A 22,962-nucleotide genomic window follows, 5' to 3' on the forward strand; every position below is an offset into this window, starting at 1 on the left:
TGTCAGGAAACAGTCAATCAGTCCAACACAAAGCGCTGAGTCTTCCCTGACCTCAGAGTTGGAGGTAAAAAGGATCAGGAGCACAAACGTGACATTGTTTTGGAGGTTTTATTCTTATATTATGTTATAGAATTAACGGGGACTGATGTTGTCTCCATCTTCTATTTATATCTGGACATGTTTGTGTTGCATGGTATAGTGCTGCTGGTTGCACTGCCACCTCAAAGCTCCATGGTCCACAGTTTGATCCTGAACTCAGGTTATTGTCTGTGTGGAGTTTACCTCCAAGTCCACATGGGTTCTCTGGTTTCATTCCACCTCCTAAAAACATGTTTGTGGGTGAATTGACTATGTTAAATGTTCCTCTACTTGTAAATGAGTATGTGTAGGTACATTCCCACCAGGATAAAGAGGTTAAGATGAATGAATGAGTATTCATGGTTTCATTAGCAAAAGTATACACTGCAAATGAACACAACATCTCTGAAGGCCAGTTACTTAAAGGCCAAAGTTTGTCAGCTGTCAAGTTTCCCCAAGAAATGTGTCCACAATTTATTTTAAACAATGCACATTTCTGAATAAAGAGCAAATTATGGGGGTTCCCAGGAAGTTCGGGCACAGGGTTGGGGACACCCTGGACAGGGTGTCAACCCATCACAGGGCACAAGCGCACATCTATTCACACACTACGGACAATTTCGAAATGCGAATCAGCCTACAACACATGTCTGTGGACTGGAGTGCCAGAAGGGGGCTTCGAAAGCACAGGGGGAACATGTAAGCTCCACGCACACAGGGCAGTGGTGGGAGTCGAACCCTAAGGTGGAAGGCTAACCTACTAACCACTAAGCCACCATACCCCCTGCAAAATTTTATCCAAAATTACAAATTACAACAACAAAAAAAACCTCTATTTAAAAAGTGAGTCAATAGAATGACACAAAAATACTGAGCTGACAATAAATTAAACAAACAGCATGTATTTCGATTTATGATCAAAATAAGGTGTACATTGTGTATACAGTACATTGTTACATATTTGTGCATCAGTACTTTTAAAAATTCAAGTTTTGTAAAGGAAAGAGGAAAAGTTGTTCAGTAGAAAATTTTCTTCAGCATTCACTGAAGTGCTACACAAAATAGAAGAATGAATAACTTGAATATCATGAATAACAAAAACATCACTTGGTCATTAATGTCAGGAATCAGTGTTCAATCAGCAATGCTTAATTAAAAAGCAGCAATTACTCAGCAATGCTTTACTAAAAAGCTACATTGATAATAAGTGAAAACATATTATCAAACCAAGTAAAAAAAAAATCAGTAAATATTCACAATGTCCTCCATCAATCAGACCCTGTTTATTGTTCTTGCATGCGAAGAGGAAAATTGCTGGCTACATATTCCGTGAGGACCCGCCTTACAGCTTCACCAGCATTATTTGATTGTGAATGTGGCTGTTTCTTTGGCTGCGGCACAGCTCTCGCCAAAGCAGCAGCCTCTTCCATCCAGGCTTGAGGGAAAGATTCGTTTTCCCTTACGCAGAAATTGTGCAGCGCACAGCAAGTAATTGCAACATATGGTGAAAAGGTATAGTGGAAGTCACTTCTCTTCAGAAGAACCCGCCATCTTGCTTTCAACCTCCCAAAGGCAATTTCCATTGCAGCTCTTGCATCATTAAGGTAGACGTTAAAGGAATTTTGCTGAGGGGTTAGAGTAGGACTGGGGGTATATGCCTTCATGAGCCATTCCAGGAGTGGGTAGGCTGTGTCACCAAGAACAAGGAAGTTGACTTGTGTTCCACCGATGTCACAGTTATGCTGAAAAGTAGAACAGAAACATAACAGATCGACTCAATGATGCTTTTAATTAGTTTTTAATTAGAGCAATGCCATGCTAATAACACCAGTATGTTTTCATCAGAGATTTGATTTCCTTCTGCAGGTAAGTATGGTGAGTATTTATCTTAATTATCTTGATCTAATAATATCTAATGTTACAAGATATTAAGGTCTTTCAATTGCGTGTGTGTAACAGCATAGGACAGTTCGGTCTGAACTGATCCGAACCCAGAACTATCAGTGTTGCTCAAGTGCTTGTGTCTATTTCCCCGTTTCATAATAAAAAAATATCAAACTTATTTTATGTTCAAATCTGTAGACACGAGACAACACAGCAAGATAGTTTTAATAATGAGAAGGAGCGCAAATAAAGCTAGTGGTGCCAATACTTTAATCTTAGTGGAACCTGGGAGAGGAATGAATGTACTTTGTCAGACATCTAATGGACATGTGGTGCACTACAAAGTTCTACAACACCATTATGTTATACATATATGTAGAGAGCAAACAGTGTACAGTTTAGGGATCCACTGGGATTCATCTTAATTTGAAGGTGCCAAAATTTAGGTTGACTACAACATGTAAAAACTGAACCATTTGAAACCAAACTATTTAACTGCTTGATAATGAACACTGCCCCTTAAATCCATAAAAAAAGGAAAAAATTAATCTCTTACTACTATTCAAGATTGCTGGGCCACACATTTCATTTAACCAATACTATTACAAGCTCCGCCCATATGCCCCTGTCTGGTACGCATAGTACCTGGTCTAACTTGGAAATGGAAACAACATCACCATGTGGAATTACAGAATTGTTATCATACCATGTAGTATATGGTTAGTATGTTGAGTAGAAGTACACATTGACTGTAGTGCCATATGTACCTTAGGAAGAAGGTGAGCCATGTTGAACAGCTGGGATTGCTTAAATACAGTGGCATCATGGGCACCTCCAGGAACTTTACAGCTCGCACTCCAGAAGCTATTGATACATAAAATATAGAACATAATTTCCTTAGTCAAGACAGCCTGCTTTTCCTGTATATGCACTCTAAGAAATAAACATACCACATTGTACTTTTCCTTGATATTGGTGGTGTATCTTTTGTAACTACAGAATGCATCAGAAGTATTTCAGAGAGTCTGGCTGACATTATTCCTATAGAGGTTTATATATACTCACCCGTACACCTGCACATTCATGCCCATTCAACTCCATGAAGGTGTAGGTGTATAGCTGTTCCTAATAAAGTGGAAGGTGAGTGTATATGAGTTTTAAAAATAAAAACTCATTATTCTGACAGGTGTTTGAGTCTTTTATGGTCTTTGGTTTTGTCCTGCCATTTCATATGGGATTTTGTCTTTGAATGTTTTTTTGTTTTATTGATGTGATGCTTTTCAAATTGGCTTCGGGGGCTCGGGGGGTAAGGCATGGTGGCTTAGTGGTTTGTACTTTTGCCTCACACCTCCGGGGTTGGGGGTTTGAATCCTGCCTCCGCCCTGTGTGTGCGTAGTTTGCATGTTCTCCTTCAGGGGTACTCCGGATTCCAGGTATTCCAGATTCATTATTAGCATTTTCAAATTGTTCGTAGTGTGTAAATGTGTGTGCGATTGTACCCTGAGGTCCCTGGGATAGACTCCAGGCTCCATCACGACCCCAGGATAAGCGCTATGGAAAATTAATTTGCTTGATTTTACTGCACAGCACTTTGGCTTGACTTGACTAACGTATATATACACACACTCACCAACCACTTTAATAGGAAGCCCTGCTCATTCTTGCAATTATGCAAACAGCACAATGTGTAAAATCATGCAAATACAGTTAAAGAGCTTTGGTTAATGTTCACATGAGATATTAGAATGCGGGAAAATGTGATCTCAGTGACTTTGACCATGGCATGCTTGTTGGTGACAGATGGGCTGGTTTGGGTATTTCAAAAACTGCTGATTTCCTGGAACTTCCATACAGAAAACTCTCTAGACTTCACACAGAATGGTGCAAAAAACAAAAAACATCCACTGAGCAGTAGATCTGCATGCGGAAACACCTTTTTGATGTGAGAGGTTAGAGGAGAATGGACAGACTGATTCGAGCTGACAGGAAGGCTATAACTCGTATAACAACTCTTTACATCTGTGCTGAGCAGAAAAGCATCTCAGGATGTACAGTACAACACGTCAAACTTCAGGCGACAACATCAGAAGACCACGATCAGCCAAGAACAGGAATCTGAGGCTACAGTAAGCACAGGCTCACCCAAACTGGACAGCGGAGGATTGGAAAAACATCACTAGGCCTTTTTCTGAAGCTGAAGCTTTTGACCTGTATTTGCATGAATTTGTGTTTTGTACTGCTGTCACATGATTGGCTGATTAGATAATTGCAGGAAAGAACAGGGGTACAGGTGTTCCTTTTCAAGTGGATGGTGAGCGTATACACTGATCAGCCATACCATTGAAACCACTGACAGGTGAAGTGATTAACAGTCAGTACGTTTACATGGACAACAATAATCCGATATTTGCCCGATTGAGACAATATTCTGATTAAGAAATTACCATGTAAACAGCAATTTTTAATTACCTTAATCTGATTAAATTCATACTTGAAGTAAACACAAATCGAATTAAGACGTGTGGAGTATTCCTGTTTTAATCGCATTATCGACGTGCATTACAGACATGTACACACCTTAATCACACTATTAACGTTGTGTGGGAGTTTTCACCGCATTTTGCGACAGGACACGTTCACACACGGCAGTGCTCAACCGTTTTACGGCAAACAAGAGAGCACGGCTGCGTCCGAAACCGCGTATTTACCTACTATAGGCCTATAGTAGGCGAAATACATTTATCTCGGCTACTATATAGTAGGTAAGTACGTGGTTTGGGATGCAGTGCACGGCTTCAAGCAGTTGTCTATTTGCACGTATAGCATGACAAATAATTACCCGCACTTGAAGCGTTCGTAAAATTAAAAACATCCAAAACTGTATACGGTACCATAAAGAAGACCAACTGTATGTTGATACATGAAATTCTGGAGTGATCTCGGACGGCGTGGCGATGTAATGACGTGTGTTGTTAATCGAACTATGTTCTATAACATGTAAAACGGGTACATGGAAGGAATATTCTAAAAGTGACTCATGTAAACACCTTAATCACAATATTGTCTTACTCAGAGTAAGGTCAATAATTAGATTACTGCTGTCCATGTAAACGTAGTCAGTGACTTTATATAGTGACTTTATAGCAGCTGAGATACTTGTATTTCAACCACTATATAGTAGGTAAGTACGCGGTTTGGGACGCAGCCGTGCTCTCTTGTTTGCCGTAAAACGGTTGAGCACTGCCATGTGTGAACGTGTCCTGTCGCAAAATGCGGTGAAAACTCCCACACGACGTTAATAGTGTGATTAAGGTGTGTACATGTCTGTAACGCACGTCGATAATGCGACTAAAACAGGAGTAGTCCACACGTCTTAATTCATGAGTATGTACTTTGAGTATGACTTTAATCGGATTAAGGTAATAAAAAATTGCTGTTTACATGCTCGTTTCTTAATCAGAGTGTCGTCTTAATCGGGTAAATATTGGATTATTGTTGTCCATGTAAACATACTGACTGATTAAGTCGTTACAATGGCACCTGTCAAGGGGTGGGATATATTAGGTATCAAGTGAACATCAAGTGAACAATCAGCTCTCAAAGTTGATGTGCTGGAAGTAGGAAAAATGGGCAAGCGTAAGGATCTGAACAACTTTGACAAAGGCCAAATTGTGATGGCTAGACGACTGGGTCAGAGCATCTCCAAAACGGCAGATCTTGTGGGGATGCATGCTTTATGAGTGAGTGTGTGTGCGTGTGTGTCAGCAGAATTAGGAAAATCCTTTGCATTTTTATGCGACTCTTATCTATAGACCTACATACCAATAATTGTCATCAACGACGCCTTGCAGCACATAAGATGTCCAACCCTTACGGTTGAGAAAATTCATGTAGCCATCACTGGGAGCCAGGACAGGGATGTGGGTTAAACCAACGCATCCGAGAACCTGAGGAATACAGAACTTGCTCTCAAAGCGCTCAGCGATGGAGCAGGCTTCCTGCAGACTCGGCATGTTGATGAAGTGTCCTATCGCTTGGTTTACAATGCCTTTACAGAACATGTAAACAAATTTCATCACCGTCGTCTTATGGACGCCAAAGCGGTACGCGATTGACCTGTACTCCCCGCAGCCGCCGAGCTTATACAGCGCTATGGCCACCCGCATTTCTAAAGGGATCGCGGGTCGCACGGTCATCTCCCCGGGGCTCATGACGTCTTTCATCAGGTCACACAGTTTCGCAAAAGATCCGCGACACATCCTGAAATGCTCTCTCCATTCTGCGTCTGAGAACTCCTGCAGCACCACTCTCTCCCACCAGTCCCGACTCCGGACGCGCATCCAGCACGAGCGGCTTTTTGTCGGTAACGGAGGAAGACGCACACTGGGCCCGAGAGCCGCCGCGCGCTCCAGAAACGCTTGCCTACGTCTTTGTAATAAAATGGAGACCGCTTGCAGAAGGGCAGCATTATATGATAATTGCAGCAATAAAAACTGCAAAATTAACATCGGCCAGAATACAGATTCCATGTTGTTGTTTTTAAACAGCGGCTAGATTTTGACGTCACGTCCATATATCACGGTGGGTTTACTTCCGGGTTGGAATAGGTCACGTATTTACAAAGAAATCCGATTATGGAAGACTCATGTAAACCTCAGACCGTACAGGATTTTGTTGAGGTTTTTATTTTGTGATTGTTGCAGCAAAAAAAAAAATGCTTGATTTTACTGCGTTTTTTAATTATTAGCTATAAAATTTGTGATGCGACTTGCAATTGCATGAAATTGTTGTGCATGGTCTTTCGCACTGATGTTTTGTTGGTAAATTCTCATTTACTTACTGTACTCATGTTCGACCCATCAGAATCGAATATGACTTTGGCTGAATGCACGTTGTGATAACCTGACTAGAATTTAGATTATGTAGGGGCCCCGGGCAAAATAAATGCATGAGTCCCTTCTGATGGATTTATGTTCTTATTATGTGTTCATGTTACTCTGTGTGAATACTGTCCACCAACTAAAAATATCCCAAAACCCGCTACACTTAAACAAAACATTTCCACCAGTTACTGCTTTACACAATGACATATAGAGACATACTGTACATATACACACAAATCATATATACACATACAGTATGCTCAACCATTCACAAAGGCCATGGAATAAAAGCATGCTTTTGATTTAAAAAGGGACATGAAGCAAGTCAGTAGCTATGGCACAATCATGATCAACTTTTGTGTTTAAGTCAGTCTGTACAGGATTTTGCAGAGGTTTTTTTTTTGTGTGATTGTTGTGGCCAGAAATGCTTGATTTTGCTGTGGCTTTTTTCTCTCTCAAAATTTGTAATACAGCTTGCATGTTGAGTTTTTTTTCTTTGGTGCTTTTCTGCAGAGAAATACTTGATTTGCTGAAATTGCAATTGCGCAAAATAGTTTTGCTCGGTCTTTCACAGTGATGTTTGTTGGTAAATGTGACGTGTTAGCTGTGCTCATGTTTGATGCATGTGAATTGACGAGGTTTCGGCTGAATGCGCATTGTGATGACGTCACACGACGCGTCTTGCCCCAAAATCTGTGATAAATCCACATGCATTTTTGAAAAATTGCAAGCTCCTCTGAATATTGCGGAGTTTGCTTGATTTTTTTCATTTCTGCAATCAAAAAATTGCTAAATACTGGAGGGACTATTAAGTGGTCAGTAAGTGTATAAGCAGTGGTGTAGACAGAAACCTCTCTTTGTGCACAGGTGCGTTGTCATGTTAGAAGAGGTTTGGGCCTCTTAGTTCCAGTGGAGGGAAATTATAATGTTACAACATACAGAAACATCCTATACTATACTATACTTTTTTTTTTTTTTTTTTTTGTATGCTATATACACTTTTTAGCAAAATGTCTGACAAAATATTTAGTTTAGATTAAATTTTTTTTTTGTTTTTTTTTTATTCATAATGCCTTCGACAAAAGAAGAACTTATTGAAATCATAATCATGGCTGGATCAGGAAGCTGTCACAAGGTTGCGATGGTGTTGAACAGGAAACATCATTCACCACACTGTTGCCAAACTGGAAGCCAAAACTTGGGAGAGATGACTTTTGTAAATAAAGGTAGAGTTTACAAAAAAAAAAAAAATCGTTCATTTTCCATATGCACGGAGGCTTTTTTTTTGGGGGGGGGGGGGGGGGGGGGGTGTGTTGGTGACGACGCGACACCCTGCAGTATATTTTGCAGGTCCAAACTCAAAATCCCCTCCTAGCTAACTCTCTGGTACACAAAAACCACAGCAATGCTACTACACCTGATACACTGTAGGTGCTGCAGTGGTCTCTTTATACATGAACTGTGCTAGACTTCAGTTAGTAAGTGTTAGCTACTAAGACCTGGGTGTGTTATTATACTGACTAATACAGCACCAGTACATTAGTACATACACGACTCTCTAGCCCCCCCTGACCCTATGAAGCCCCGCCCACTTTCCTGATGACACAAGCCAACGCGACTGTCCAATTTCCGCCGACGGAGAGCTTCGTGTTGGATGTCCGGTTCTGTGCGTCTTCGGCATGGTACTCGTCAAAGAATAGTGAGTGATTCTGATTTATCATAAGTGGTGTATCTGTGATAAGGAACAGGCGCTGTTTTCTGTTTTATTCCGAGCCTCTCGTTACATAACAATGAATGCGAGTCAGTGATTGGAGGGGTGTGGGGGGGCCAGCTTATTTGTCCTGCGCTAGCATTAGCATTGGGGGGAGAAATGTAGCCTGCTGGCTAAAGCTACGTTAGCGAATTTATCCGTTACATATATTCTGCTTGTGCATTTTTTTATCAAACCACAACCACACAATATCCGGTTTACAAACGAACCTATTTACACCGCGCTCCTGTTCGAGTAACGGATATAAACAAGGTTAGCTAGCTTATCCAGCTAACGGGGCGGAAGGGGCTTCACACCCGGTACTGGAGCAAGGCGTTGGAGTGGCCGGGGATATTTCTCCTATACCCGTATTCCGGGAAATATCGCGTCTTGTGTTAGCTCATCAAATCGATTTAAACATTTCGGATTGGCTGCGAGGATAACATATTAGCCAATCCCAATACAAGAGGCGGGTCTAAACAGAATGCGGGTAGGAAAAAAAACCCACAGCTGGTCAGTGTATTCGCTATAGTCGAGTGATCTGTTTATTCTGTTCATGTCTTTTTCAGTCAAGTGGTGTTGCCATGCTCAGTCGAAGAGGTAAGTTAAAATTCAGAACCACAGCACTGTTTTAGCTCTTCAGCACAGTATCATTTTGACAGCAGATACTGGATAGTTGGATACTGTAAATAGCAGCGTGATTTCTTCTGTTTGCAGTGTTTACTCAGGGATCAGATACTGGAGTTGATGTACTGTGTAACACCTTTGACTCAACACATCTTCTAAATAACATTCACGAGTTTAATGTGGGGGCTATTTAGCATAGACAAGACTTTGATTCAGTACAGCGTGTCAGGATTGTGAAACCGCGGTGTTTGGGCCCCTGAGAGGCTGCTCTTATCTGTGTTCTTGTGCGCTTCGTATCTGAAGTAGTCGTGTGGTTGTGCTTCGTTGTCGTTAGTTGCTTGTGTAATCCCCCCACCAGTACCAGGTTGGCCAGCTGTACTCGGTTGCAGAGGCCAGTAAGAACAACACAGGAGGGGGCGAAGGGATTGAAGTCCTCCGAAATGAACCGTACGAGAAAGAAGGCGAGAAGGGCCAGTACACCCACAAAATCTACCACATACACAGGTACGTATGTCTCTCTTCAGTGTCCTTGCTGTTATTTGGAAACCCCTGGAGTCTTAGACTAGACTAGTGTTAATCCGAGGTGAGGGAAATGATTTCTCATGTTAGTGCTAGGATGCTGTTTAACTAAAGATTCAATATCTATGTTTGTAAGACTTAGCTACAGGGTATGTGATGTGTGTTTGTTTTTAAAGCTTTTTATTTGCATTTCATCTATCACACTGTATAAATAAAATGTGCCATTTCGAGGACTGAATAGGGGACAGATTGTATCGGGGTCTTCATGCCTGTGCTTCTTTCAGAAAAAGAATTTTCATTTACACAGATAATCCACTGCCCGAATACACTTGCACACTTCAAGTTCAAGTGGTTTTATTGTCATTTCAACCATATACAGCTGGTACAGTACACATGAGACGACACAGAACTAAATAAGATCTGCAAACATCCTACAAACAAATATTTTACATAAAAATACTTAACTACACACAGAGCATCTTGGGCAAGCAGCAGTGCTTCTCATCCTCCCCGTCATTCTCCTCGTAGCTGCGTATGACCGTCCCTCCAGGATGTTGTGATGGAAGCAGTTTATGCAAAATCAAGCAGAACGAACACAAATTTTCTGCAGGTTTGGGTCGAGATGTGACATCACCGTGACACGCATTCACATGCATGTCCTCTTTGATTCAAATGCGTTGAATATGAGTAGAGCTGAACTGTCTCATTTACCAACAAACAGCACTGCGAAGACAGTGCACAATAATTTCATGCAATTGCAGTTTTGCCAATTCAAGCATTAAAAAAACACACACAAACTCTGCAAATTTTGAAACAAGCCCCAATGAAATCAAGTATTTTTGGCTGCAACAATCATAAAAAAAACCTCAGCGAAATCCTTTACGGACTGGTATGTGGGCCAACTTGGAATATTATCTCTGCAACAAGTATGTGTTTCTAACACTAGTAAAAGTTACTTAGCTGATATTGACTTACCCTCCCTATAATGACGACAGAGTTTGTTCTGCTCCTGATGAAACACCCTGCGATTGTTTGCGTTCCCAGATGTGTGCTTAGGCTTCTGTGCTTTTAAATGTTTTGAGGTGCTTTCTGGAATAGGGGGAGCAGTTGTATACGAGATAAACATATACAGGAAAGCACAAAAGGTCTTCTGCTAGTTGATTTGGAATCAGCAGTTTGAGGGGGAAAGTGCATAAATATCACAGTCTGTTTTATCTGCTTTATCCGAGTATCATTTATTCTCTTCTGAAGTAATAAGGCGAGTCATTTTAGCCATCTTTCGCCTCCCGTCAAATTTATGTTCACTTCTAGTCATGTTCTCTAATACGTTCCCAGAATATGGTGACCGCAACTGGAAAACTCACGCAACTAGAACGCTAGGAGTTTTGTTACAAACAGTTCTTAAAGTTATTTGTCTGTTGGACCAATTGATTGAGTTCAATACAAACACGAATAACTGGCTCTATGGAGTTTTTTTTATGTTAAAAAAGGCTCTTAGACAATGCGTAGACCAAAGATTACCATTGAGTGCAAAATTTTGTGCACCCTGCAAGGATGGAAAATAGGTTAAATAGTGCAAACACATGCAAACCAAAAACCCAAATATCACTTCAGTAGTGTGCATCTCCCTTTCTAAATGTGATTAATGTTCTTTGGATCCTCACTGTTTTGCCTCCAACCTATTTATACATTACTCCGTTGTAATCCCATCCCCCAAATCATTTCGACTTCTAACTCTGCCAGGTGGCTTGGCCAATCTTTGTGCATTCTTCTTCACATTTTGTTTGAACTCTGCCATATATCACACACCACCTTTTTCAGATCAGGCCAGCAGACCGATAATGTCATGAGGCTCTTACACCTCTACTCTTTGCACTTTGCTTTTCTAGAACTCAATTATAAATCTTGTATAGTAGCACTACTTGTATTGTTCTCCGCTTGATATATCGCTTTGCTTGTATTTCCTCATTTATAAATCGCTTTGGATGAAAGTGTCTGCTAAATGAATAAATGTAAATGACAAAAATCTGAATTATTATTATTATTAACTCTGTTGACTTTGCATTAGGTTTTAGATTGTCTTAATGCAAGGTACACTCACATTTTAAAATTCATCTTCTTAGAATTGACCTGCTGTGATAAACAGTTCTTCTTTGTTTTGCAGCAAGGTGCCCACCTTCATTCAGATGGTTGCCCCAGAGGGCGCGCTGGTGTTTCACGAGAAAGCCTGGAACGCCTATCCTTACTGCCGCACCAGTCAGTATTTCACAAACCATGTGTCTTGTTAAAAATTAGTGCTGATATTAGTACGTGTGGTAGTTACGTGTGTGTGTGTATGCAAGAACTGTATATCCACTTGGAAACCCACCATTTCAGTGTCAATATTTAATGCTACAGAACTGAAACCTGTTCCATAGGGGTGTGTTTGGTTGGTAGTAAAAGGCACACGTGAATAAATTTGTAGTATTTATATGGCAATTTATCTTATTTTTTTCCCCTCATCTCTAAAGAATGTTGGTTGTGAAGTTGTTCTGAGAGAAATTCATACTAGAAAACTTCATTCCAACTTTATATCTACAACGATACTTTAAGACATTTTCACTATACATAAAATCTTTAGGTTTCCTATTTCCTGTCTTTAAAGTCCCTACGAAAGCAAAATTGAAGTTTTGTGGCTTTTAGTTTGAAAATGTCAGCCTTAAGGTGATCTCTAAGTGAGCGTGCACCAAAACAATGACCAAATTCACGTTTGGAAGATATATGCATTCAGAATTTACAGTCTCTATACCACCGATATGGATCAACAATCGATGACATCATTCTGCACATCAGTGTCTCAGCAGATTTCTGTCCAATCAAATGCTGTCTAGAATATGAAGTGTCCCACCCCAACATAATAAAAATCACCTTGCCGTGATTATATCAGCAAGCACAGGTCTTAAATGTGTGTTTGGCTGTTCGAACGCGTGCATTGTATTCAGTTTTCCAAATGTAACAGGCATTTTCCCATAGCCCAGAGGTAAGCTAAACTCTATTGGTTATTTTAAAAGGGGGAGGAGCCACTCGATATGTCCCGACCTGACCTCCTGTTTCAGTGTAACTTGAGTTAACACATGAAATAGCGCTGTGTGCTTCAAAGCTCTTCACGTGGACTTTAACATTTAAAAAAAAAAAAAAACTTTTTTTTTTATTTTAACAAAAACACACCCCAATATACTTGTATGAAAAAACACGGAAATGTAACGAGTCAGCCACTTCAGTCGATCAATACTTTGAAGGTACTGATATCACCTTTTATACTCTCAGAGAAGCCAGCCATGGTGTAATCTATCACAAAATGTCAAAACTATATCATGTTAAACAGCTACTACCTACTTTACAGCTCTTGCTTTAATGTATTGATTGTCATTGCTCAAATGAAATGTGTCCAGATAAATAACGTTACAATAAGTAGAGTCTAGTATAATTTGTAATTAATCGCTTTTCTCCTTTCATTCCTCTCTCCCCTGCTGGATTACCACTGCTGCAGTCGTTACAGTAAGTCTGTTTTTTTTTTTTTTTTTTTTTTTTTTTTTTTTTTTTTTTTTTTGTAATTTTAATTTAATATTGTAACATCATGTTTGAATATTTCCTAGTATAATGAAATCATACCTATTTCAAGCAGTATAAGAAAATAAGCTATGAAATATCATGTCTTCTGTTTGTGATGATTCATGTGTCATTTTTTTCAGAATGAGTACATGAAAGATGACTTTTTCATTAAGATCGAGACCTGGCACAAACCTGACTTGGGATCAACTGATAATGTAAGTTTCAGTGAATGTGTAGTAGTGACTACAGTTAGCGTCTTCAATATACTGAAGAAAAGTTCTGTCTAGTGGGGGAAAAAATAAACCTGATGCTGATTTTTTTTCTTCTTTTTTTTCTTTTTTTTCTTTCTCTCTGCGTTTCCTCTCTAGCCTCATGGTCTTCCCTCTGAAGAGTGGGAGGAGACCGAAGTAGTGCCGATCGATATCGCCGATCGCTCTCAGGTGGATGATGCGGTAAGTCAGACCAGGAAATCTGAGTTGTGCTTGAAAAGTGCATTTTCGTCAGGAGGAACAGCAGGTACAAATCTATAATCCCACATTTTGTCTTTATTTCTGTTTCCAGGGGACCTGTAACGAAGTTCCCATGCTGAATTTGGTTACTAAGGGTCCCGAATGGGGATTTATGGGTGAATTTAGATAATAATCACTGATTTGTCATGATCCGTCACTCAAATTTGACAACCACCATTTCAAAAAACACACACAAAAAAATTAATACCAAATGGTATTGCTTGCAGTTCAGGATTAGTGTAGTGACTGTGCCAAAGTTTATTTCTCTCTTCAAATATCTTTTTTTAAACAACGGCTTTAGTTGGCACATTGAATTCAATATTATATCACAGTTAAATATTTCACTTTTATATCATTTACCCACATAAATTATAAATGAATTACCCACATGTTTTCTTGTTTGCTGATATATAATATTAAAAACAGGTAAAGCTTTATTAATCACAGGTAGGAAATTCCAGTATTTGTTTTACATTTCTTTTCCTCAACCCACATAAAATCCATGAAATCAAGTTTGGCTGAATTTGAAATGGCTTCCTATTTGTTGTATTGAACATTTGAAAAAAGAAAAAAGTTTGAACTCTGTTCTATCCTACAGAACAATTTAATATTTTATCATCAAGGTAAAGTTAATACTTTTGAAGACTATTTTAAATGGCATTACTAACGTAAAGTCATATACCAAATATTCAATTTCACATTACCGGGTGTTTAAGGTACGTTCACACACACACACACACACACACACACACACACACACACACACAGACAGCAGTTTTATCACTGCAGTTTCCAGTTGCTCTATTATGAAGTCGCCATAAGGCGTTTCTACTACTCGTTGCCATAGCAACATTTATCAGTGAGTGGTGCAACTTTGTGACACAAACCAGTTTTCTTGTTGCTAAAATGAAAACATTTTAGGGAGAGTGTTTGTATATAAAATTCACCAGTGCATATATGCATCATATCCTACGAGATGAAGGTGAATCAGTGTGTGTGCTTGGCCATTGAGGCACAAGAGCAAGTACCAGACTGTCTGGGTCCATGAAACAATTTGGACTCGCAGGCAGCATGGCGGATCACGGATGCACTCCTATTGGTAGTTGCTGCACCAAGCCGCTCCAAATTTGCATAGAGTTAAAATCTTTCTCAACTTTTGTCTCGTCGCTGCACCCGCCCAAAGTCGCCAGCTCTCATTGAAAAGTGACTGGAGACCATTCATTTGTCACTGCGAGTCACTGTACGTGTGTACATACCTGTTTAGAAAAATTGATCAAAATGTTCCCTCAATACATATTTATACACTTTGCTTCACTTGTTGGGTCAATTGCCAACTTTACTGCAGGCCAACAAGCTCTCTCTGACTGAAGCCAAGTAGTTTGTCCTCTGAGGTTGCCAAGTGACAGCTTCTCACATAGTGTAATGTAAAACAAGCCACATGCCTGTGTAAGGCTAAGATCTAAAGGATTTATTACGTATCCCACTGCTCTCCTATAACCAAAGACGGAAATAGGTGCAGCCGAAGGTTGAATGCGTGTTTTAGTTCATGATTTAAATAACTGACTCCATTAAATTAATTATCTGAGAGATATTCAAATCCCAATCTCTGTCATTAAATTGATCTCGACATCTGATTATCCTATTTAACCCTTTACTTAGATTGTGCTCATTCATTCGGACTCCGTGTCACTCAGAGTCTCACGCCGGCCATGTACGTGGATCTCACAGTCACAAACTCTCCTCTCTTAGTCATTAGACAGAGGTAATTGACTGACTAAAATTATTTAGATGGCCACCTATGCATGGTCTTTTTCTAAAAAGTATTTTGTTTAGTCCCGATAGATCTGTACACACTTAATTAGAATAACATCATCTCTAGTCAGAGGTCATGACCACTACTATCTGAACAAGTCGACCAGATTTACTTCTCGATAATAGTAACTTTTTATAATCATGCCATGGTTTACCATGTCCACTTAATTAGGATAATTTTACAATAATCAGAGGTTAAGGCTCACCCTATTTAGACTGGTCAATCAACACTATGTTGTTCTAAACGGAAATTCCTTTTAGCCTTTCAGTCGAAGTACACTTAACTAAAGCCAAGTTGTTAGCCTGGATTCTAAAAGCTCAGTTGCCCCAATGCTCCACCTAAACCTGGATTTTAGCTCGTACTAACCTGGTCGCAGATTTGCAGTAACAAGGACTTGATGTAATCTACTAGAGACAATAATTTCACGGTAGATCAGAATAATTCAAACATAATTTATTAACCAGGAAATTTCAATAATACTTCTTAATCCAATTCAAAAGATAACAAGCAGTAATCAATAATATATAAACCTAACATAAAACACAAACAAGAGAATTATAGATGTTTACCTGGCAATGAAACTACACACAGCAATTGTGTGGGAGATCTGTCTACAGATTCCCTGAATCTTTGGCCAGCTCTCCCTAAATACCCAAATACTCTGTAGGTCCACCAAATGGTGGTCAGTTGTTATTGGAGTCCGGTTGGCATTTGCGATTGCTTTGATGTCTGTGGAAGGATGTACCTTATTTTACATACAGGAGGTCATATGTGTGGGGGACATGGGAAGGATATGCCTTTAAGGCATGCAATATTTTTCTCTAGATCTTAATAGTGGTTTGAACTGCTGTTGAGGGAATGAGACATTATTTCCAGACACACTGAGACTTTTTGAATGATACTAAACATTTATAGTCAACTTCTTAAACATATTATTTAGTGCATGTAGACCTTGGGTGAGTTTAAGGTGATCTCAACACACATAGAGAGAGAAGGAAGCCACGTAGCAAGGTGTGATCTTCCAGTCTCCAGCGTAAGTGTTAATTCTCGTAAGAGTCCTTGGTCCTCAGAGAACAGTTCTCTCCAGGTTCAGATATCTTGGCACCAGCTTTACATCTGTTTTGTGTAAAGCAAAATCCATTATCAAATTTCAAATAGTATTTTACTAATTGAATAGGTACTTGATTAGGAGCTTATCACTAGGGGCTTGATTACATGTCCACACAGCACATCTTCTAGAGAAACAAACAATGGGACTCAACCAGGATCTCGTTCTGGATTTGGTTTAGTAAGTATACTAGGGGTTTCCACAGGTTTTAGAATACCCGGTTAACTGTTTGAGACGTCAAACAGTTCCTTGGGGCCAAAAGAAGTCAGGAAGAAAATATGAAAAGGAAAAATCGAACCGCTACAGGCTGAAATATTGTGCTGACATTCAGTAACACTTTTGCTGTGGGAATTTATTTTATTTCTGTTTCTCTGTATTACATATTAAATCCGTCAAAGACATAAACGTGTGCCACCGTGGACAGGAGTAAAAAATTTTTTTTTTTTTTTTTTTTTTTTTTTTTTTTTTTTTTTTTTTTTTTTTTAGAAATTTAAAATTTTTCTAAAATTTTTTTAGAAAATCTGGAAAAATTCGACTTGATTGCACCATATTAATATGCTTTCCCCCTCTCCTAATTGTTTACCGAATATCCACTCATTAAGTCTTGGGGATATCTGAATAATAAATTTAAGCAGAAGGCACATCCCTAAACCTTGCAGTTCTGTTCTGGACTATCTGGTGGTAAAAAAAACTTTACCGTCTCTCTCTGTTAAAAGAAAGTTAAAGCCATCCAAGTCTCTACAATTTCCTCTCAGGGGGAAAAGTATTTAATGGTTCGTAAAAATTTATCTCTCAGGATTACAAGCCAGACGAGGATCCTGCTCTCTTTCACTCTGAGAAGACTGGCAGGGGGCCACTGGGACCAGGATGGAAGGTGCACACGGACGCAAACTCTCACTCTTTTCATCAACACGTTCAAAATTTCCCAACTGACTGAAATGCTTTTCTCTGTTTCTTCTGTAGAAAGAGCTTCATAACAGTAACTGTCCCTATATGACTGCGTATAAGCTGGTGACTGTGCATTTCCGCTGGTGGGGTCTGCAGGGCCGTGTGGAGAACTTCATTCACAAGGTAATGAACCTTTCCATTTATCTTTGGCCCAGTGGGAAAGTTACATTGTCCACTGTTTGGACTTTTGATTTCTGAATATTCTTTTTTATTATTATTATATTTCGACATTTCCCACCCAGTTTGAATTATTGTTTGTGTGTGTAAAGTTATACAAGTGTAAGAGAAGCACAACATAATAACACCTCTTTACCCTTATTTTGCTCTGTCATGCTGTCTGTCTCTGAGCAGCAGGAGAAGAGGCTTTTTACTAATTTTCACCGGCAGCTGTTCTGCTGGCTGGACCGTTGGGTGGACCTGACCATGGACGACATCCGCAGGATGGAGGAGGAGACGCAGCGGGAACTGGACCAGGTAAAACGTGACACCATGTCCTTTTTCATTCTACCACAAGAATAGCTAATGCTTTGTATGTATGAGGCTTGTAAAGCGGCACTCATAAGAACGATTTGATCTGTGGCAAGTATGCACCTCTTGCCATTGATTTTGATAGCTATGTTTCCATCCATGTATTTTTATGCGAATTTTGGGACATTGTATTTAAAAAATGCTGGAAGGAAACACCAGATGTGGATAAAATGGTAAATGGTCTGCACTTATATAGCGCTTTTTTTAACCTTAGCGATTCTGCAGAGTGCTTTACACTGGTTCTCATTCACCCATTCACACACACACACACACACACACACACACACACCAATGTTAGCAGAGCTGTCATGCAAGGCGCTAACTTGCCATCGGGAGCAACTTGGGGTTCAGTGTCTTGCCGAAGGACACTTCAGCATGTGGAGTCATGTGGGCCGGGAATCGAACCTCCAACCCTACGATTAGTGGACAACCCGCTCTACCACCTGAGCCACAGCTGCCCAAAATCTTCACAATGCACATAAAAACGTATTCACTCAAATGAGGTGGATGATTTTTTTTTATTATTATAATTATTAATCGATAAAAGTAGATTAAGACAAAATAGCCATGTGACTTTGCCTCTACAAATCCTGTGACATTTCCTCAGAAAAGTAAAAACTCTGCATAACTGGACTGACCAGCGGACCAATCTTGTTGCACGGTATCTCTCATGTTGTTTTTGTCATCCTGAAATGCCTGAGCCAAATTCTGTCATCGAAACGATTTGGTATAATTACCTTCCAGAACGGTCTCACATGATTCTGTTCCCATTTAATAGGAACCCACCTCCGATCGCAAGACAACTCGAGGTTTGTATTAGCGTTTCGTCTACGCGTTCTGAAGCACAAGTAATTTATTATATTGGAAAGAGTGCCACAGTGGCTTCCCCGATTTCGACAGTTGCCGTTTGCATTGATGCATTACGGCAGTTTCCCCAGAAGTGACGATTTTGTTCTCTTGAACACAGGGGATGGAAACAGTGTTTTATTCACATATGTTTTATGCGATATTCCAATTTTTCACATGCGCTAAATTCGCAACTTGGATTGAAAATGGCTAATGAGCACAAAACCCTACTGCCATTCGTCAGCCACTAGAGGACTGTCTAGGCATGACTATGGTGATTCACACTGAGGTTTGTCAGCTCGCATGCAGAGCGGTACTAGCCAGCGCTAAAATTTTTTAAGGCAGCTTGAAGGTGAGCCTCAACTCGGCACATTGGTCTATATAACTCCATTGAGTTATAGCACAAAAACAAATGTCTGACCTAAAAATGCCCATGACAAACCAGCAACACAGCAATGATTTTTCTTACAAATATGGACAAAGCTCAAGTTCTTTGTGTGTGTGTATGTATATAATAATAATATAATATAATATGTTCTTTACAGATGCGTAACCAGGGATCGGTGAGAGGAATGAAAGCAGGAGATGACTAGAGTAAGAACGAGCGAGGAACGGAAAGAAACCCAGGGCTACTTTTAATTTGTACCTCCTTCAGTCCTCACATGGCCGATCACAATGTGCCACTTCACCAAGCCCTTTTGAACAGGAAACTGTCATCTTTTACCCAGGAAGTGTCTGTTATCTTGTGCGAGAGAGTGTGCGTGTGTGCGTGCACATGTGTGTGTAAAATGTGTGTGTGCATTTGTGCCGGTGCGATTTGCCTTACATGACCTCATCATTTGCTGCCAAATTCTTTTGGATTTTACTTCAGATGTGTTGAATAATGTCAGCATTTCTTTTTATAACTAAGTATTATAACTGTTTTACGGTTTTTGGCTTATTTTGCAATCATCAGCTTTGTACTGAGTGTGCCAGTGGGGTCCTAAGGGCCAATCAAGTTTTACGAAGACGGTTTGGAGGTGCATTTCACTTAACTTGTATTTCAAACATGAATAAATAACTAAGTAATTTACTTCTTATTATAATTACGTTCGAGTCTGTCTGTAAAATTTTCAATGGGAAATTAATGTACACTACAGGAAAAGGGCATGTGTAATAAACCAATACACAAGTCATTGAAACAAAATGTATGCATAATGCTTGTTTTCCCTCATATGAAACTCAAAGCACGATGGACTGAGCTTGTGTTAGGTTTTCTCTCTTTTTTCCATTGGATTCCACTCTGCACTGAAGGTTTGATTCAGTGTGAGCGTCCTCATGGCTGGGTGAGAGGAGCTGTTTGTAGACGAGACTCTTTTTAACCTCAAGAAGCTTTCCCACTTTTGACTGACATGTGGCATGCCAAGCCTCACCACTTGGCTGAGGCAAATCCCATCTTTTGGAGCTGAGTTTGATTTACAATAATGTAACAACAAAATAAAAACCATCGTTGACTGTCATTCATTGGCTTTATGTCTTTAGACTCATCTCCAGTGTTATTTTGAAATGTATACAAAAAGGTGACAATTGGCTTGTGTTAAGCTGTGGTTGTGTTTTTGTTGAAATGGATTTGGGTTGACTTTTCCCTTTAGATGGAAGTGTCCCTGCAAATCAGTGCAGAGTTATTCTGACTGATACAAAAATAATGGATCATGAATCATTTCTATCCTGATGGGAGTGCTTTCTTTCAGGATGAATCCGATGAATTCTCTGGCTTCACAGTCACCAGATCAAATCCAACACCTGTGTTAGATTTTGTAGTGAGATTTTCCATCACCATCAGCGAATGTGTCACCGTTATTTTGTCACCTATAATCATGTGGCAACAGTGCAGTGCAAAAAAAAAAAAAATCATACAAATACAGATCAAGAGCTATAGTTAACGTTCACATCAAAATTAAGAAGAAATTTTATTCATAGTGATGCTGATTGTGACATGGTTATCGGTGCCAGACAGGCTGGTTTAAGTATTTTAGCAACTTCTAATCCCCTGGGCCTCGAGTTTACACAGAATTGTGCAAAAAATCATTCATATACAAGTCATGGGCTTCCGTTAACATCAGAATGAAGAAAAAGTGTGCTCTCTGTGACTTTGATGCTGACATGCATGTTGGTGCCAGATAGGCTGGTTTGAGTATTTCAGAAACTGCTGATCTGGGATTTTCACCCACGACAGTCTCTAAAGTTTACACAGAATGGTGCGAAAAACAAAAAGCATTGAGTGAGTGACAGTTCTGTGAGTGGAAATGCCTTGTTCATAAGAGCATGCAGAGGAAACGGGCCAGAGTGGTTCGAGCTGCCAGGAACGATATAGTAACTCAATCACACTTTACAACTGTGGTGAGCAGAAAAGCATCTCAACATGCACAAAACATCAAACCTTGAGGTGGACAGTTGAAGATTAGAAAAAGAAAATCACTTGGTCTTTTTCCAGCCTATGATAGCCTCAGATTCTTGTTCTTGGTTTACCGGAGTGGAACCTTTTGTGGTCTTCTGCTGTTTTAGCCCATCCACCTCAAGGTTTTATGTGCTGTGCATGCTGAGATGCTTTTCTGCTCACTGCATTTGTAAAGAGTGATAATTTGAATTTCCAAGGCATTTCTGCCCACAGAACTTTTGCTCACTCTGTGTTTTTTGGTTTTTGCACCGTTCTGTGTAAACTCTAGAGACTGCTTATGACATTACATGCACAGGGTGTTCACAGGTCCTTAAAAGTCTTGTAACAACAAGGCCTTAATTAGCATTAAAATGTCTTAAATTCACGTTTCAAAGGTGTTAAAAATGCAGTCAAACCGACACTGTAAAGAAGATTTAGATCTTATTTTGGCTCGTTGCTGTTTGAGATGGTAAACCCGTGCGACTGTGTTGCACTCAGAGTGTGTGTGCGGCTCCTCAGTGTTTTAGAGCAGCTCGGTTCACAGTAAATGCCGCTCCACACCAACTTCATCTCTGTTTGAGTTTGAGTCGCTTCTAACCTGCATTTATACACAACATGCACCAGATTCACTTTGGTTTTACGTTGGTGTAATCTCAAACATTTTTGTGGGAAGAGGTTTACAGCATTTCACCTGATTGGTAATGAGAAGTGATTTAAAAAAACAACTGTTGCCAATTAAAAGCAGGTCTTCCTGCGGTTGTAAGTGCAAATAAAAGCCACAAGGTCTAACACATAAAAGTGAATTAAGTCAGAAATATATTACTGTTGTTATATTACTATTTGTACCTCAAATAAAAAAGTATTATTATTATTATTATTATTATTATTATTATTATTATTAAGAAGTATTATTCAGTGCAATAGTAATATTACAAAATAGGAAAGTTTTTTTAATATATATATTTTCTTCTTTCCACAAATTTACACAATAACACTACTTGTTACATTACCATGGCATTAAATTACAAATAAACTAGTAAACACTGCTGCGAGGGGGTTTCTAATACAGCTGCTGAGGGAGTGATGGTAAATTCGACATCTTTTTCTCTTCTGACGGCCGTAATCCATCTCTGTATAGTTTTTATCCTCTCTTGGAAAGTCATGGATAGGAAATACTGGATTGTTTTTCACTTTTACTGTTGGAGTAAATGGTAATGCATGGTTTGCTCTGGTCTCCCATATACCTCTATAGAAGTTTACCCTTTTATCGTTTACTTAAACCCATCCCAATCCATTATAGCTTATGTGCTGTGCATGATTGAAGTGATGTGTAGGTCTTAAATATTTTGGAACTGTCTTGAATATGGCATTAAAAATTATTAAATTTGAAGTGCTGATACATGCAGATACCCTGATACAATTAAAACACTGTTTCAAATGTTAAGAAGTGCTTCTGAGCCCC

The 22,962-nt window shown here is 39.5% G+C and overlaps 2 protein-coding genes across 2 annotated transcripts; one reads left to right on the forward strand and one right to left on the reverse strand.

Moving 5' to 3' along the window:
* Nucleotides 1-964: 964 nt before the first annotated feature.
* LOC108274113 (uncharacterized) lies at nt 965-6,797 on the reverse strand. The gene is made up of 3 exons (XM_017483992.3): nt 5,785-6,797; nt 2,730-2,826; nt 965-1,820 (listed from the first exon to the last, which is right to left on the reverse strand). The coding sequence occupies exons 1-3, from the start codon at nt 6,489-6,491 to the stop codon at nt 1,362-1,364; spliced, it is 1,263 nt and encodes a 420-aa protein (XP_017339481.1). The 5' UTR covers nt 6,492-6,797; the 3' UTR covers nt 965-1,361.
* Nucleotides 6,798-8,486: 1,689 nt separating this feature from the next.
* Nucleotides 8,487-20,270, forward strand: pitpnbl (phosphatidylinositol transfer protein, beta, like). Its single transcript, NM_001200417.1, is given in 11 exon segments — nt 8,487-8,544; nt 9,165-9,195; nt 9,581-9,726; nt 11,906-11,997; nt 13,271-13,278; nt 13,473-13,547; nt 13,701-13,784; nt 17,559-17,636; nt 17,726-17,833; nt 18,062-18,184; nt 19,630-20,270. Coding segments are annotated over 11 exon segments (813 nt in total). The 5' UTR covers nt 8,487-8,524; the 3' UTR covers nt 19,678-20,270.
* The last annotated feature ends 2,692 nt before the right edge of the window (nt 20,271-22,962 follow it).

This window comes from Ictalurus punctatus, chromosome 2 (assembly GCF_001660625.3).
Source record: "Ictalurus punctatus breed USDA103 chromosome 2, Coco_2.0, whole genome shotgun sequence".
Taxonomy (NCBI): Eukaryota; Metazoa; Chordata; class Actinopteri; order Siluriformes; family Ictaluridae; genus Ictalurus; species Ictalurus punctatus.